The following is an 18,463-nucleotide window of genomic DNA, read 5'->3' on the forward strand; positions in this document are numbered from 1 at the left end:
CTCTTCAGCGCTCCTTTCCCCTCCCTCCTGTTGAATGCCTCCACAGTAAGCAGCGTGCTATGGGGGCATCCGAGCTGAGTCACTGCTCCCTGTATCCATTCAGACAAGGAGCCATGGCCTGGCTCCACCCCCATTCTCTACTTATTGGCTCACTGGATTCGACTAACATCAGCGGAGCCAATGGCGCCAATGAGAAAGGGAGTCTCGGGCAGCCGAGACACTCCTGCAACATCGCTGGATCAAGATGGGCTCAGGTAAGTATTAAGGGAGCTGCTGCACACAGAAGGTTTTTTTATCTTAATGGATAGAAAGCATTAGGATAAAAAAAAAAAACTTCTGACTTTGCAACCACTTTAGGGGGGATGCTGGCATAGAAAGGGTTTTTTTTTTCCTCAATTCACAGAATGCATTAAAGGGATTGTAAAAGCAGAAGGTTTTTTTTTTTTTTTATCTTAATGCACTCTAGCAGCCCCCCTTAGCCCCCCTAATACTTACCTGAGCCCATCTTTATCCAACAATGTTGCTGGAGTTTCTCAGCTGCCCGGCACTCCCCTGCTCATTGGCTGAGACAGCAGTGTGGGGAGATTAGCTCCCACTGCTGTCAATCAAAGTCAATCAGGCAATAAGGAGAGAGAGAGGGGGCGGCACCGGGTCGCGGCTCAATAATTGAATGGACACAACAAGCAGCACTCAACAGGAGGGAGGGGCCAGGAGCACAGAAGTGAGACCTGAGAAGAGGAGGATCCGGGCCACTCTGTGCAAAACCAACTGTACAGCGGAGGTAAGTATAACAGCTGGTTCACACTACCACTACCAGAAAGTCGCCCCGTGACTTGAAGAGACTTGTTTAGAGACTTGTTTAGAGACTTGGAAGAGACTTGGAAGAGACTTGGAAGAGACTTGGAAGAGACTTGGAAGAGACTTGGAAGAGACTTGGAAGAGACTTGGAAGAGACTTGGAAGAGACTTGGAAGAGACTTGGAAGAGACTTGGAAGAGACTTGTGCACTACTTTGAAGAGACAGGCGACTTTGTCTGTGGGGAATGCCTGGCTAATCTCTTTCTTCTTCCTGGAAAGTCTGATAACAAGTCGTGTCAATTAAGATAAGGAGGCGACTCCCATTGAAGTATATGGGACAGTCGGATCACAGGTTGCCTCAAAGTAGCACAGGACCCTTTTCTGAAGTCGGAGCGACTTCAGTAGTGCCAATTAAGACGGCACTGATTGATTAACATTGCTTTTGTTATGTCAAGCTACCTGGGGCAACACAAGTTGCCTCACAAGTCGCGCTAGTGTGAATGGGCTCTAACAGGTTTGTTTTTTTTGTTTTTTTTTTTAAACAAGACTTTACAATAACTTTAAGGTAAAAAAGAGAAAAAAACACCTCTTGCCTTTAGAAGCACTGTAAAAGAACAATTCCTGGCAACACCAATCAGTGAAATACTAAGGCCCCTTTCACAAAGGGGAGTCCGTCAGGTGGATTCAGGTTTTCTCAGCGGGGGATCGATCCGGCGATCCCCCGCTGAGCAGGTGGATGACAGCTGTGTCTCCACGCTGTGTGCGGAGACACAGCTGTCAGGTTCCCATTCTTCTCTATGGGGGAATCGGATGGTAACGGACCGTCTGTCCGCTCTCATCCGATCTGATCCGCCAGATGGATGGAAAATAGGGTTTCCATCCGTCTGGTTTTGACGGAATGGTTGTCAGTGGACATGTCTCCGCTGACATCCGATGCCCCATAGATGCCTTGGGCGTCCGTTCAGATCCGCCAAAAAAACTGACAGGTGGATCTGAACGGACTCAGTGTGTGAAAGGAGCCTAAAGCTGCGAAAACGCTAAAGAAAAAAAAAAAAAATCAGAAATGTCACTTGATTTACTATCATTGGCATTGTGTGTAATCTACTCCAGCATTAATCCAGATAATGCCCCACGAGATTACTGGGAGTGTACTTTCTGTAGCCTGCAGGTCTATACCTTCTTCTTTGTTCCTGTATCACCAATCACAATTAGACTTATAAATTGTAGGTTTAAGCCTTATTGGTGGCCAGAGGAAACTTTATACTATGGATTTTGTGAGACACGGCAAGAAGCTTATAGTTTGGGAATAGCTCTCCTGTATCAGAAGGAGTTGCCAGATTACAGACAAAAGGGAGAGGACTGGATTTGTGCATTAATGCAATGACTGGATAAAACACTGGAGCCTAGAGCATATGTGTTCCATACTCACCTTATGCTTAATTTACAGTTCCTTAAAACTGGCAAGTTTAAGGGGGACCCCTTCTGACATTTCCTGCTTACAGTAAAGGGGTGTGCTTCTGCGATGCAATGAAAACACATGGCAGACAGCCTCGGCATTTGCTAAAAGAAAAAAAACATAATGGCTGAATATTCCCCAGACAGCAGCTGACGTGGGGTGCCTACGGCTACCAACGGCCCCCCAAGCTAGTCAAAGTTGTTCAACCTTCTTTTTATATTTGCAGAAAACTAAAACTAAAGCCCCGTACACACGTAGCGCTCGTCGCCCGAACGATCGGCCGTCTTTTGTCCAGGGCTGTCGTGTCTGTTGAAAACTGCAAAAGACTGCACACGAATTTTGTCGGCCAACAACAGCCGACTGCAGAAGTGATGTCATGTGATGGTTAACTTTCCTGGTCTTTTTTCTTTTCTGAGCATGCCCAGTCTTGCTAATCTGCTGATTGTCGGCTGAATTCTGTACTGACTGGCGAACAATCGGCCGTTCTGTTGTCGGCCTACAAATATTTTAAAGTCTGCACAACAGATTCTGTTCGGCCGAAAATGTGCTGTCGGCTGTCGGAAGCATCATACTAACAAGCCTACAATCGGCCGGCGGCCGAATATTTGCGGCCGACAATCGGTACGTGTGTACGGGGCTTTACTGTTTAGCGCTCTACACCTTTTCTGAATACTGACCCAGAAAAAGGCAGAATTCCCAGAGAGTGACTAACGATCCCTATATGCAAAGGCATGATAATATAAAATGCTAATCATTCTAAATGGCACCCCAACACACTTGCCGAATGACGTGTGTTGCAGGGCAGGGTGTGGCAAAGGACTAACATGCACTACGCTGCAACAACATGGTGTCTAAGAAGTATATTGAAGCTGGGGACAGCCAGCATTCTTAGAAGGTCACCAGCTGGAACCACTGGATCAGTATGACAGCCAGCCAACTAGGATTTTCAGGATAGGTCAGCAATAGCAGCCTCCACAGTCTGCACTGTTCCCCTTAAGGATGTTGTAAATCTCAATCATGAAATATGAACAAAGGATATCCCTCTGTAGTGTGTACTCATTTCTGACAAGAGGAAAAAAAAAGGAAGCTTCAGGACACAACCTGTGATTGATAGCCTTTGCTCTGTTCCTGTGTGAAGGAGCTCTGCAAAGTGTAACTGACCGCTGCTTTTCAGAGCTGAGAGATCCTGTGTACATTTTGCACACTGAATGGATGTAAAGAAGAGAAGACTGCAGATAATCAGGTACAACTTATGTAGGAGGATTAATTTAACCTCTGTGCATCACCTGAGGCCAGTCACTTCACTGGGTATATGGAAGGGTTTACAACCACTTTAACTATTTGCCACCCACCCACCATCAAATGAAGGCGGAGCGGTGCAGCTCTCATTCTGGGAGGACCTCATATGATGGCACCCCAGAATGGCCGCTCTCACGGGGTCATGCAGCGTGCCGATCGCAGCCATGCCATGTTCCTAGGACACAGCGCGACCCCAATCTTGGTAAAGAGCCAATGACGTGGCTCTTTACCCATGTGATCGGCTTTGTCCCATCACAGCTGGTCACATGTAAATGCGAAGTGCTGTTTATCGGCGCTCCTCACCTCTCACTGTCTGAGTGTGTGGCAGGGAGAGCCTATCAGCGGCTCCTCCTCAAAGGGGAGTCCAGGACAAGAAATAAGGGCTCTGATCATCAGTGCCCTGATTACAGTAAAGCAAAAACAGTGCACATCAGTGACACCAATCAGTGCCCACCAGTGACAACAATCAGTGCCCATCAGTGCAGCATCAGTCCCACCTCACCAGTACAGCCTCATCAGTGCACATCAGTGAAGGAGAAAAATTACTTCTTTACAAAATTTACTGACAGAAAAAAAAAAAAAACATAGCGGTGATAAAATACCACCAAAAGAAAGCTCTATTTGTTTGAAAAAAATTATAAAAAATTTAATTTGGGTACAGTATTGCATGACCACGCAATTGTCATTCAAAGTGTGACAACGCTAAAAGCTGAAATTTGGCCTGGGCAGGAAGGGGGTGAAAGTGCCCTGTATTTAAGTGGTTAAGTAAGCTACTTTTATCTGAAACTAAATCATGATCAAAATATGTGAACTTTCCCTACTGACTTGTTTTTAAGGCCCGGTGTTCCGTGAGAATTACCTACCCGTGAGAAAAACCTACCCCTCGTCACTTCCGGTTCACGGCACTGTATGTAATGCGGCGTTTACATTAAAATAACTGTGCTGCAATACGAGTGATCTCCACTCCTGTCCCTGTCACTTCCCTGCTCTCGGCTAGTAAATATAAAAGCGGCGGCGGCTGTATGAAAACATAAATCACGGAGCCGAGAGCCGCTTTTATATTTATTTGCCGAGAGCAGGTAAATGACCGGGACAGGAGCGGAGATGACTCGTAATGCAGCCCAGCTGTTTTATGTAACCGCGGCGTGGGTACATTTTATTCACGGTACACCGACATATTTCCATACTAGTGCGCATGCGCAGTAGTCAGCTCCTCTGTTGTCCCATTAGGTATCCGGGGCTATGAGCATGCGCACTGCTGCGCTGCTCAGCTGTTCCTGGCCGGAAGTGACGAGGGTAGGTAATTCTCACGTTACACCGGTTCACACTGGTGGGACATGGGATCCGACTAGCGAGAGCACAAGTCACATGACATGTCAAATTAAATGTTTCCCTATGCGAGTCGTCTTAACTGATCCGACACAAGTCGCTCTGAATTTATAAAAGGTTCCTGCACTATTTTGGTATGACTTCAATGCCAAAGAGTGTAAAAAGTCAGTTAGTTAAAAATAACAAAATGATACATTGTTAAGCAATGTGTTTATAGTTATCTAGCAGCCTTAACAATGTTGATAAACATTTCCCAGGCTTTTTTTTTTTTTTGACAGCTGTGAGTGAGCAGAGAACAGCTCTGTAAGAATCGAGGACATGCCGTATTAAGATTGTGAGGGGGGTGAATAGAGATCGCGATTTTTTTAACGATTATTCGAGCAGCTCTATTTGCAACAATGTAAAGTAGTGAGTGTACAGCTTGTATAACAGTGTAAATTTGCTGTCCTCTCAAAATACCTCAACACACAGCTATTATTGTCTAAACCGCTGGCAACAAAAGTGAGTACACCCCTAAGTGGAAATGTCCAAATTGGGCCCAAAGTCTCAATATTTTGTGTGGCCGCCATTATTTTCCAGCAATGCCTTAACCCTCTTGGGCATGGAGTTCACCAGAGCTTCACAGGTTGCCACTGGAGTCCTTTTCCACTCCTCCATGACGACATCACGGAGCTGGTGGATGTTGGAGACCTTGTGCTTCTCCACCTTCCATTTGAGGATGCCCCACAGATGCTCAAACGCAATTTTTTCGAAGCAAAACACTTTCATAGATTAAAAAAAAAAACACCACCACTAAAGATAGCCCAAATGTTTTGTACAATTTGAAAGATGTTGTTATGCCGAGTAAATATATTCTCAACATGTCACGCTTTAAAATTGCGTCTGCCCATGGAATATCGGCAAACGACAGTGCTTAAAATTCTCCATAGGCGATACTTTAAATGCCTTTACAGGTTAGGAGTCAAGAGTTGCACAGATCTGGTGCTAGAAAGAATGCTCTCACTCTGATGTACATGACAATACCTCACATGTGTGGTGCAATTACCATTTACATATGTGTAGGAGAGTAATGTATGTGTTCACATTTGCATGTAAGCATGGTGGGATGGGGACGCTTTAATATTTTTATTATTATTTATTTTATGCAATTTTTATTTTTTTATTAACTCTATTGCGATCGCAAAGGATAAACAACATCCCTTGTGACAGCGCGGGCCATGACAGGTCCTCTTTATGGGGAGATCTGGGGTCTATTAGACCCCAAATCTCTCCTTTAGCCTCCCATGCAACCTATCAGACACAGATCGGTCTAATCGGCTGCTTTTGGCCAGGTAAACAAAGAGCCGGAACCAGAAATTATGAACTGCTTGTCAGTCTCAGTTTCCGGGGTTACAGAGAGAGAGGAACAACGTCAGTTCCTCTCTCTCTGTTCAGGGCAGCCATTGCCACCGGCTGCATAGCTCCTGGGCTCCGTAATGGGATGGTAGAGCCTGGAAAAGGCAGCAGGCCACGGGAAGGGGGGGGGGTGGGACCCCCTACCTCCACCCATAGAAGTGATGGAGTGGCTAGTTGTCTATTTTAAGTACTTCTGCCTGAAAAGGAATAGTCAGCTAAAAAGATACATATCAGGATGATGCATATAGGTGCAGGCATCATCCCGGTATAACCACCTAAGCCCAAGGACATCCGGCCGGCGGGAAGTGGTTTTTCTTCTAAACAGCCTTACTTTCAAATTTCCTTTGTAGGTGACAGAGCAGACCTTCCAACCTAATCTATGGAAAGCAATATGGGTTTGTGATTCTTCCATGGTAAGAATGCCAAAAACACCAAAGCCGGTTACATGAACATTAGCCATTCAGATGCTGGGATGAAGCTACAAGACTTCCGATGATGCTGATGGAAAAGTTCCCCTTAAAAACAGGATCCCTTCATCCTAAAAGCTTATAATTCAGTGCAAATGTGAAAACATAACCAATCGGTTTTTAGCTTTCATTTCCTAACCTGCTCAATACAATGAAAAACCTGAAGTTAGATTTGGCACCATGCTAATGTTCCATATGTGTTTGCTCCAGCGGTCAAAATGGATTCTCGTGATACAAACCAGAAATACAAAATAAAAGTAGTTCTATTAAAGTAGAACTATAGCCAAAACTTTTTTTTTTATTTTGGATAGCCCAAGAGAGGGTTATAACCCCTGTTAGATTTTTTTTTTTTTCCGTCATTTGTGTCCCATTGCTGTGCTTTCCCTTCGATTTCTGTCCCATAGCCAAACCGGAAGAGAGAGAAAATCCCTGAAAATGAAGGGAATCCCTTGGTGACCCTGAGGTCATCAGAACTAGTGTCCCCATTGGAAGATTTACCCTCTATTACTTTACTGGGGACAACCCAAATTTGGAATTTTCTTTTACTTTCAATGATAATGGTGAACAGGACAAATGGAGAGGGAGAATCTTCCTAATGGGGAAACAGACAGCAATAAAAACTGACAGGGGTTCTAATCCCTCTCCACTCTATTCAAAAAAAAAAAAAAAAAGTTTTGTCTTTAGTTATACTTTAACAGAAGTCCATATATTCTACCCAGACAAAACCTCCAATGACCCCACCTAAAGGAAACAACCCACCCGGAAATGTCACATCCACCGCTTATACAACAAAGGAGGATCAGATTGTCTAAGCAAGCAACCGACAAATTCTACTCATCTCTAAATCCGATAATCAATCATTCTACTCATCTCTATATCCGATAATCAATCATTCTACTCATCTCTATATCCGATAATCAATCATTCTACTCATCTCTATATCCGATAATCATTCTATTCATCTCTGTATACCATAATCTATCATTATACTAATCTCTATATATGATAACCTTGAATTCCACTAATCTCTGCATCCAAAAATCTCAAATTCTACTCATCTCTATATCCCATAATCTCGAATTCTACTCATCTCTTTATATTATAATCAATAATTTTACTCCTCTCTATATATATGATTATCAATCATTCTACTAATATCTATATATGATAATCTTGAATTCTACTAATCTCTATATCCAATAATCTATCCTCCATGTCACATACATGCCTCAGTCCCCTCCCCCCTCATGTTACATACATGTCTCAGCCCCCCCCCCCCCATGTCACATAGATGTCTCAGTCCCCTCGCCCCCAATATGTCACATACATGTCTCAGTCCCCCCATGTCACATACATGGCTTAGTCCCCCCTCCATGTCGCATACATGTCACAGCCCCCCCCCCTCCATATGTCACATACATGTCTCAGCCCCCCCCCCTCCATATGTCACATACATGTCTCCGCCCCCCCTCCATATGTCACATACATGTCTCAGTCCCCTCCCCCCTCCATGTCACATACATGTCTCAGTCCCCTCCCCCCTCCATATGTCACATACATGTCTCAGCCCCCCTCCATATGTCACATACATGTCTCAGTCCCTTCCCCCCTCCATGTCACATACATGTCTCAGCCACCCCCCCCATGTCACATACATGTCTCAGTCCCCCCCCCTGCATGTCATACACATGTCTCAGTCCCCTCCCCCCCTCCATGTCACATACATGTCTCAGTCCCCTCCATGTCACATACATGTCTCAGTCCCCTCCCCCCTCCATGTCACATACATGTCTCAGTCCCCTCCCCCCCTCCATGTCACATACATGTCTCAGTCCCCCCCCCCTATGTCACATACATGCCTCAGTCCCCTCCCCCCTCATGTTGCATAAATGTCTCAGTCCCCCCCCTCTCCATATGTCACATACATGTCTCAGTCCCCTCCTCCCTCATGTCACATACATGTCTCAGTCCCCCCCATGTCACATAGATGTCACAGTCCCCTCCCCCTCCATATGTCACATACATGTCTGTCCCCTCCCCCTTGTCAAATACATGTCTCCGTCCCCTCCCCCCCTTGTCACATACATGTCTCAGTCCACCTCCATATGTCACATACATGTCTCAGTCCCCTTCCCCCTCCATGTCACATACATGTCTGTCCCCTCCCCCCTTGTCACATACATGTCTCAGTCTACCTCCATATGTCACATACATGTCTCAGTCCCCTTCCCCCTTATGTCACATACATGTCTCAGTCCCCCCCATGTCACATAGATGTCACAGTCCCCTCCCCCTCCATATGTCACATACATGTCTCAGTCCCTCTCCCCCCTTGTCACATACATGTCTCAGTCCCCTCTATATGTCAAATACATGTCTCAGTCCCCCTCTATATGTCACATACATGTCTGTCCCCTCCCCCTTGTCACATTCATGTCTCAGTCCCCTCCTCCTTGTCACATACATGTCTCAGTCTCCCTCTATATGTCACATACATGTCTCAGTCCCCTCCCCCTTGTCACATACATGTCTCAGTCTCCCTCTATATGTCACATACATGTCTCAGTCCCCTCCCCCCTCATGTCGTATACATGTGTCAGTCCCCCCCCCATGTCACATAGATGTCACAGTCCCCTCCCCCTCCATATGTCACATACATGTGTCAGTCCCCCCCCATGTCACATAGATGTCACAGTCCCCTCCCCCTCCATATGTCACATACATGTGTCAGTCCCCCCCCCCCCATGTCACATAGATGTCACAGTCCCCTCCCCCTCCATATGTCACATACATGTGTCAGTCCCCCCCCCATGTCACATAGATGTCACAGTCCCCTCCCCCTCCATATGTCACATACATGTCTGAGGCATTGCTCCTTCAGCCTCTCCAGTGTCACTTCCTCGGTGACCTCCTCCAGCCACTCGGCCCCCTCCATGGTGCAGACATGGAGTCTGATCACCCGGCCGGGGAAGATCTTCTCCTCCTGCACGAACATAGAGCGGCCCAAGGACAGGGGAGCAGCAGCCTGTCACAGGATCCCCCTCTCTTCTCTGTCACCGGAACCCCGCCCGGGGCATGCCGGGAAATACAGCAGCCTGCGAGCCACCAGTAGGCGGCGAGAAAGAAAGAGCCATAAGGATGCAATATACGCAGCCGCCGGCAGGTGGCGGACAAGAGCAGCACAACTCACTTGTTCTAAAGCGCATCCCTCCAGCAGGTGTTGAGAGAGAGCAGCCAGTAGATGGCGAGGAAGAGCAATATACTGTGATAGATAATATGTAGCAGACCAGCAAAGTCAATCTCAGATGAAGCTGTCAGCTGAAGTGAGGGGGTTAATATGGATCCATGTTATGTCTAGTGAGGCACATATCTACTGTTCCAGAAAGACATTATGGCAATTTGGTACTTGATTTTATAATACAAATTGAATGGTACTATCACATATAAAGGGGCAATAAAACATTTATAGAAGTACTTGGCTATAAAATATGTATGCAAGTGTTATTTACTGACTGGGGGCACAATCATTTTTCCCTAACTAGGTGCAAGGATTGGTGTACCTGCAACCCCCCAAATAGCTTCATCAATGTACACAGAGAATGATCAATGCGCCCCCTCCTTCTCCCCTGCTGTGGTTCCCCCATCCCTAACATTCCCCCAACAAGTCTCTGCTGTCAAAACCCCCTATTCCAACAACTGCTGACAAAGCATTTATATACGTCGTTCAGACTTGGACTCTTTTCACACTTATGCCACTTATCATGCAACTTTAAACATCAAAGTCGCATGACAAGTCATTCCCCATGTTTTCTAATGATAACCATTTATATACACTTTATTGTCAAAAGTTTTGGGACTCCTGCTTTTACACGCACATGAACTTTTTTTTTTTAAATCAGAAACAAATTTTATTGAATAAAACAAGAATTCACAGGATTCACAAAATGCACTCTCTTGCAAAGAGAGAATAGACAATTAAACATAATTGGTAAAGCATTCCCAGAAGAGCACATCCCCAGAAAAATACATCCATTTACCCGGTCGTGGTCCCAGGGCACAACATACAGTTCCCTCCCCAACCCCACATCAAGAAAGTAGGACACTACTGCAATATCTTATCGGCACACATGCGCTCACAGCGCAGAGTAGTTCCCATGGCATACACGCACATGAACTTTAATGGCATCCCAGTCTTAGTCCGTAGGGTTCAATATTGAGTTGGCCAACCCTTTGCAGCTATAACAGCTTCAACTCTTCTGGGAAGGCTGTCCACAAGGTTTAGGAGTGTGTCTATGGGAATGTTTGACCATTCTTCCAGAAGCGCATTTGTGACATCAGGCACTGATGTTGGAGAGAAGGCTGGGCTCGCAGTCTCTGCTCTAATTCATCCCAAAGGTGTTCTGTTGGGTTGAGGTCATGAATCTGTGCAGGCAAGTCAAGTTCCTCCATTCCAAACTCACTCATCCATGTCTTTATGGACCTTGTTTGTGCATTGGTGCACAGTCATGTTGGAACAGGAAGGCCATCCCCAAATTGTTCTCTCAAAGTTGGAAGCATAAAATTATCCAATATGTCTGACACCTTAAGAGTTCCCTTTACTGAAACTAAGGGGCCAAGCCAAACCCCTGAAAAACAACCCCACACCATAATCCCCCCCCCCCCTCCACCAAATGATTAGGACCAGTGCACAAAGCAAGGTCCATAAAGACATGGATTAGCCAGTTTGGGGTGGAGGAACTCGACTGGCCTGCCCAGAGTCCTGACCTCAACCTGATAGAACACCTTTGGGAGGAATTAGAGTGGAAACTGCAAGCCAAGCCTTGTTGTCTAACATCAGTGCCTGACATAAAAAATGTGCTTCTGGAAGAATGGTCAAACATTCCCATAGACACTCCTAAACCTTGTGGACAGCCTTCCCAGAAGAGTTGAAGCTGTTATAGCTGCAAATGGTGGGCCAACTCAATATTGATCCCAACGGACTAAGACTGGGATGCCATTAAAGTTATTGTGCCTGTAGAGACAGGCGTCCCAATACTTTTGAAAATGTAGTGTATGTGTGACTTAAAATTGCAGCAACTTCATAGTAGTTCCTGCACTACTTTGGTCTGACTTTCATACAACTTTAGCTATAGACTTCAATGTTAACCCTCAAAAGTTGCATACAAGTTGTACCTGAATGTTATACAATGCAACAGGTGGGCAACAGTTTTCCATTATCACTGGTCAAAGCCAAAGTCGTATCCAAGTTGCTCCCATCCAAAGTTGCATTAAAGTTGCACTCCAAAGTCGGCCCAACTCCGAATTTGTACAAGAGCATTAGTACAACCCATTTCTGCCAGCATCACAGAGGTGAGTCGTCTTCTGAGGTGCCTGCAACACATGCTCCATAAAGCGCTTTCAGAACAAAGACCAAGCTATCACCCACAGCTCCATTTCTCATACTAATCAATCAGAAGCAGGGAGGTTTGGCTCTCCGTCACATGAGAGCCAACCACATCACTTGGAAAACATGCCCCTCTCCTACTCTCCTTTTCAGAATTGAGAAAAACATACTTGTATCTCTTCCTCCTAGCCAGAGGAGAAAACAAAGTCTGTGTGTTTGACCTAGACTAGTTTAAGGGCCTGTGTTAGCATCATGGCCAGGGTCAAAGATCAATGGAAAGTTCCACTTTATGGCCTCCTCCCCGGCTCCTGTTTGTGAAATTGAGCCTTTTGAGGGGCAGCGGGTACCTGATTTTGACAGATATCCACTCCCATTTCTGCTCTCATCGCCTTAGGCAATTGGAAGCAGGGGTTCACCTTCCCTTCTCTCTCCCGAAACCTTTTGGGACAAATGACAGGTTCCACAACACTTGAGGAACAGACACAGAGTTCAACGCCACTCGCGCTTGCGCAGAGGGCACCCGGCTGTAAAGCTGTAGGCTGTCACAACCAGATGCCCATTGTGAAGGACACAGGGAGAACACAGATGGGTTGAGTACACCATTGGATCCTGGGACAGTCCCATTCATGTAATTTGGGACGCAGCAGCTGCATGGACAGCCATGCAATTTGACCCCCTTAAGCTCTGACAGGAGGGAGGAGCTGGAGGGGAGAGAGCACAGGCTACACTTCCTCCTGTCTCTCTCTTCCTCCTTGTTGCTGTCACTACTCTTTTGGGGACTTCACTATCACCACTTCTGAGATCTGCTGCTGTAGTGGCAAAGACTCACCATGCAGCACCATCCTCCTTCACATTAGTTCACAGCACCAGGGGCAGCCGCCCCTCCTGCACCTCCCCCCTTGTACCAGCCCTGAGTGTAAGTGCATATCTCAGTATCTCGTACCTGAGGGACTGCTTAGAAAGCTGACAACCAGGCCTAGACTGGCCATAGGGCAGACCGGCATTTGCCCGGTGGGCCGGGCCACCCACTCCGTGGCCAGTTGATGATCAGGCCGCACAGTGGGAGGTAAGCAGCGGCCTGACACAGGCCATGGCACCACTTACCTACCGCTGTGTGGCTATGCCTGTGTCTCGCATGGCTGCAGGGCTGAGCTGTGTATCTCTCACACAGCCTCAGAGCCGCCGCTGACAGTTCCCCTGTCTAAGGGGGGGCTTTGTGCGGACCCTGATGTAAAGGGGCTGTGCTGACTCTGATGTAAGGGGGGCTCTGTGTGGACTCTGATGTAGGGTGACTCTGTGCGGATTCTGATGTAAGGGGGGCTCTGTGATGGAGGGGGGCTCTGTAAACTCTGATGTAAAGGGGCTCTGTGCGGACTCTGATGTAATGGGGCTCTGTGTGGACTCTGATGTAAGGGGGCACTGTGTGGACTCTGATGTAAGGGGGTCTGTGTGGACTCTGATGTAAGGGGGGCTGTGTGGACTCTGATTTAAGGGGGGCTGTGCGAACTCTGATGTAAGGGGGCCTCTGTGCAAACTCTGATGTTACATAGTTACATAGTTAGTGAGGTTGGAAAAAGACATCAGTCCATCCAGTTAAACCTATGATGTGTGTGTGTGTGTGTTTGCTGTTAACCATACATTGTATACCCCTGTATGTTGTGGTCTTTAATGTGCCCATCTAATAGTTTTTTGAAACTATCGATGCTCCCTTCTGATACGACTGCTTGTGGAAGAGAATTTCACATCCTTACTGCTCTGACAGTAAAGAACCCCCTACGTACTTTAAGGTTAAACCGCCTTTCCTCTAGTTTTAGTGAGTGGCCACGTGTCTTATTGCATTCCCTTTCTCTGAATAGTTTGTTCCCTATGATGTAAGGGGGCCTCTGTGTGGACTCTGATGTAAGGGGGCCTCTGTGTGGACTCTGATGTAAGGGGGCCTCTGTGTGGACTCTGATGTAAGGGGACCTCTGTGCGGACTCTGATGTAAGGGGGGCTGTGTGGACTCTGATGTAAGGGAGCAGGGGCAGGAGGAGCTGGAGATCTACACAGTAAGCAGATTTAAAAGGGGAGACATGCTTCCCAGGGGCACTGAAATGATTACAGTGCAGTCCCCTTTATATGACAGTGTCCCCTGTACATTAGAGGACTTACTCTGAATATCCTGTCACCAGCTGCACCTGCAAATCCTCCCTCCACCCCCACCCCCCTTGGAAAAATTGGCTGCTTAGTCTAAAATGCCCGGGCCCATTTTTGTTCCCAGTCCCGTCCTGCTGACAACCACTGTAGTAGTTGAGCTGAGTGGCTTCCCCTTTGCACACTGAGGGGGGTTTCTTTCCTTGGCACTACTACTGTCACGTACCTGATGGCTGAGCCTGACAAGCAGAGGGAAGGCCTCTCGTACAACCCCGGCTCAGGGACCACCGATGTTGTAACAGTGGCCGCGAGCGGGTGGTGGTGTATGGATGCCTGGATCGTCTTCCATGTAGTGGGTGTGTCACCAGGGTGGACCAGAAGGTTAAACAGCAGACATTGGCAGGCCAGCAGATTCCAGGCTGCTAGAAGCAGGCAGCAGGGACCAGGCAGGTACATGCGGAGCAGAAGAGACCCAGGTTGCATGGTCAGACGAGCCGGGTTGGTAACAGATTATCAGATGCTGGCATAGACAGCAGGCAAAGAATATAAGGGTACAAGCAGAGATCTGCAATGTGAGTTCAGTCAGATGAGCAGGAGACAAGAAGCAAAGTCCAGATACAGGCCAGGGCCAAGGTAGAAGAGGTTCAACTGAGACAGAGCCAAGCTGGGTCTAATACAGGAATTATAGGATCAGGTCCAGGAACCCAGGTACAGCTGCAGATCAGACAGCAAAGCATTAGTGCAACTTCTGCACTTATACAGTGTCTGACAAAAGTAAATACATCCCTCACATTTTTGTAAATATTTTATTATAACTTTTCATGTGACAACACTGAAGAAATTACACTTTGCTACAATGTGAAGTAGTGAGTGTACAGCTTGTATAACAGTGTAAATTTGCCCCCCCCCCCCCCCCCTCAAAATAACTCAACACACAGCCATTAATGTCTAAACAGCTGGCAACAAAAGTGAGTACACCCCTAAGTGAAAATGTCCAAATTTTGCCCAATTAGCCATTTTCCCTCCCCGGTGTCATGTGACTCGTTAGTGTTACAAGGTCTCAGGTGTGAATGGGGAGCAGGTGTGTTAAATTTGGTGTTATCGCTCTCACTCTCATACTGGTCACTGGAAGTTCAACATGGCACCTCATGGCAAAGAACTCCCTGAGGATCTGAAAAAAAGAATTGTTGCTCTACATAAAGATGGCCTAGGCTATGAGAAGATTGCCAAGACCCTGAAACTGAGCTGCAGCACGGTGGCCAAGACAATACAGCAGTTTAAAAGGACAGGTTCCAATCAGAACAGGCCTTGTCATGGTCGACCAAAGAAGTTGAGTGCACTTGCTCAACGCCATATCCAGAGGTTGCCTTTGGAAAATAGACGTATGAGTGCTGCCAGCATTGCTGCAGAGGTTGAAGGGATTAGGGGACAGCCTGTCAGTGCTTAGACCATATGCTGCACACTGCATCAAATTGGTCTGCATGGCTGTCATCCCAGAAGAAACCCTCTTCTAAAGATGATGCACAAGAAAGCCCGCAAACAGTTTGCTGAAGACAAGCAGACTAAGGACATGGTTTACTGGAACCATGTCCTGTGGTCTGATGAGACCAAGATAAACTTATTTGGTTCAGATGGTGTCAAGCGTGTGTGGTGGCAAACAGTTGAGGAGTACAAAGACAAGTGTGTCTTGCCTACAGTCAAGCATAGTGGTGAGAGTGTCAAAGTCTGGGGCTGCATGAGTGCAGCTGGAACTGGGGAGCTACTGTTCATTGAGGGAACCATGAATGCCAACATGTACTGTGACATACAGAGCATGATCCCCTCCCTTCGGAGGCTGGGCCGCAGGGCAGTATACCAACATGATAACGACCCCAAACACACCTCCAAGACAACCACTGCCTTGCTAAAGCAGCTGAGGGTAAAGGTGATGGACTGGCCAAGCATGGCTCCAGACCTAAACCATATTGAGCATCTGTGGGGCATCCTCAAACGGAAGGTGGAGGAACGCAAGGTCTCTAACATCCACCAGCTCTGTGATGTCGTCATGCGGGAGTGGAAAAGGACTCCAGTGGCAACCTGTGAAGCTCTGGTGAACTCCATGCCCAAGAGGGTTAAGGCAGTGCTGGAAAAGAATGGTGGCTACACAAAATATTGACACTTTTGGCCCAATTTGGACATTGTCACTTAGGGGTGTACTCACTTTTGTTTCCAGCGGTTTAGACAATAATGGCTGTGTGTTGAGTTATTTTGAGGGGACAGCAAATTTACACTGTTATACAAACTGTACACTCACAACTTCACATTGTAGCAAAGTGTCATTTCTTCAATATATACTAAAATATTTACAAAAATTTGAGGGGTGTACTCACTTTTGTGAGATACTGTATATGGCATTTAGTGCCAACATTTATTGACGCGCACGTTCTCGTGCGCAGTGACGCACCTTTGTGCGCATGCGCACGTTCCTGCACCTGGCACAATGAGCACTCGCAGGATTGCGCCTGAGCATTTGCATCCTTCCTTGAACATTAATAATGCTATGGCCAGCACGTCCCTGACAACTAACATGTGCAGAATGCAATGTATTATTTTCCACTACAAGACTTTCGCTGATAGGATGAGGTGGAGAAGAGGGGTGGAGAACAATACACAGTTACCTATGCTCTGTGTGTGGCTTCACACTTTGGAAAAAATGTGTTGACAGCCCATTTATTGTCATCATAATGCTGCCCTGAGCACAGTGCCCAGGAAGCCAAAGTTAAGTTCGCTTAAAGCTGAACTCCAGGCAAAACAAAATATAGGTTCATTGCTTGTTTTTGTCTTGAGGAGAGTAGAAAGGAGATATACTTACCTGATTCTTCCTGCATAAGATCAGTCCCTGCAGCTCCTGCACACCCACCCCCAGGTTTTGAGCGGTGGACTGTTCCTGACATCATCAAACCCAGAGATTGCTCCAGACTTGATCTGGACATGAGGATGCCAGGAGCATTCCACCACTGGATCATGGGGAAGCGAGGTTTGCCTGTGAAGGTGAGGATCAGGTGAATATTGTTCACATTAATAGGAGTAAGACTGGAAATAATTGAAATACAGTGTGGAAATGAATATATAATTTTACATTTTGATCCTGGCTATACTTTAATGTTCAACAATTGCTTTAGATGTACAGGCAGAGGTGCACAGCAAACAGGGCCCACGATACATTTTTGGTCCAATCACTTTTTTTGTCGACTAGGATGCCACTAAGACATCTCATGAAAACAGACTTTTAGTCCAAAGTGACAAGCAGGGACTTTCTCTTTATGAAAAAAAAAAAAAAAAGGATATTAAATACAGGTAATACTTTTGTGATTTTGTGATTGATGATTTGATGATTTGAATGTGTTTACCAGGGGAAAGGGCTCTTTATACAGGTGCCACATCCTGCCCAAAATGCTGGGCTAGCATTTCATTTTAGAGTTTCCTTTACTTTGTGTTACTCATATTTTACTATCACACCTCCCCCTTCAGTGTCATCTATACCCCTTCCTTCCACTGTCTCTTGTAGTATCTTCCCGTCATCACAAATCTCTACCTTTCCCTCCAGAGACAGACCCTCCTGTACTCCATCCAGTACCCCCTGTACCCATCCAGTACCCCCTGTACCCATCCAGTACCTCCTGTACCCATCCAGTACCTCCTGCACTCCATACAGTACCCCCTGTACCTCATCCACTACCCCCTGTACCCATCCAGTACCTCCTTTACCCATCCAGTACCTCCTTTACTCATCCAGTACCTTCTGCATTCCATCACGTACCCCCTGTACCTGTACCCATCCAGTATCTCCTTTACCCATCCAGTACCTCCTTTACTCATCCAGCACCTCCTGCACTCCATCCAGTACCCCCTGTACCCATCCAGTATCTTCTGTACCCATCTAGTACTCCCTGTACCTCATCCAGTACCTCCTGTACCCATCCAATACCCCCGTTCTCATCTAGTACTCCCTGTACCTCATCCAGTACCTCTTGTACCCATCCAATACCTCCCGTACTCATTTAGTACACCCTGTACCCACCAGTATCTCCTGTACCTTATCCAGTACCCATCCAATACCTCATGTACTCATCCAGTACCCCCTGTACCCATGCAGTACCTCCTGTGCCCATCCAGTACCTCCTGTACCCCATCCAGTACCCTCTGTACCCATCCAGTATCCCCT

General features: G+C 46.7%; 1 protein-coding gene across 1 annotated transcript in view; it reads right to left on the minus strand.

The window, feature by feature from the left end:
• Positions 1-9,811, minus strand: part of UBAC1 (UBA domain containing 1) — a 35,070-nt gene extending 25,259 nt beyond the window's left edge. Inside the window, exon 1 of the mRNA XM_082264492.1 lies at positions 9,601-9,811. Within this exon, the coding sequence (XP_082120618.1) occupies positions 9,601-9,738 (138 nt within the window). The 5' untranslated portion in view covers positions 9,739-9,811. The remainder of the gene's footprint in view (positions 1-9,600) is intronic.
• Positions 9,812-18,463: the final 8,652 nt, after the last annotated feature.

This window comes from Pelophylax lessonae, assembly GCF_965119305.1.
Source record: "Pelophylax lessonae genome assembly, chromosome: 7".
In the NCBI taxonomy this organism is placed as follows: Eukaryota; Metazoa; Chordata; class Amphibia; order Anura; family Ranidae; genus Pelophylax; species Pelophylax lessonae.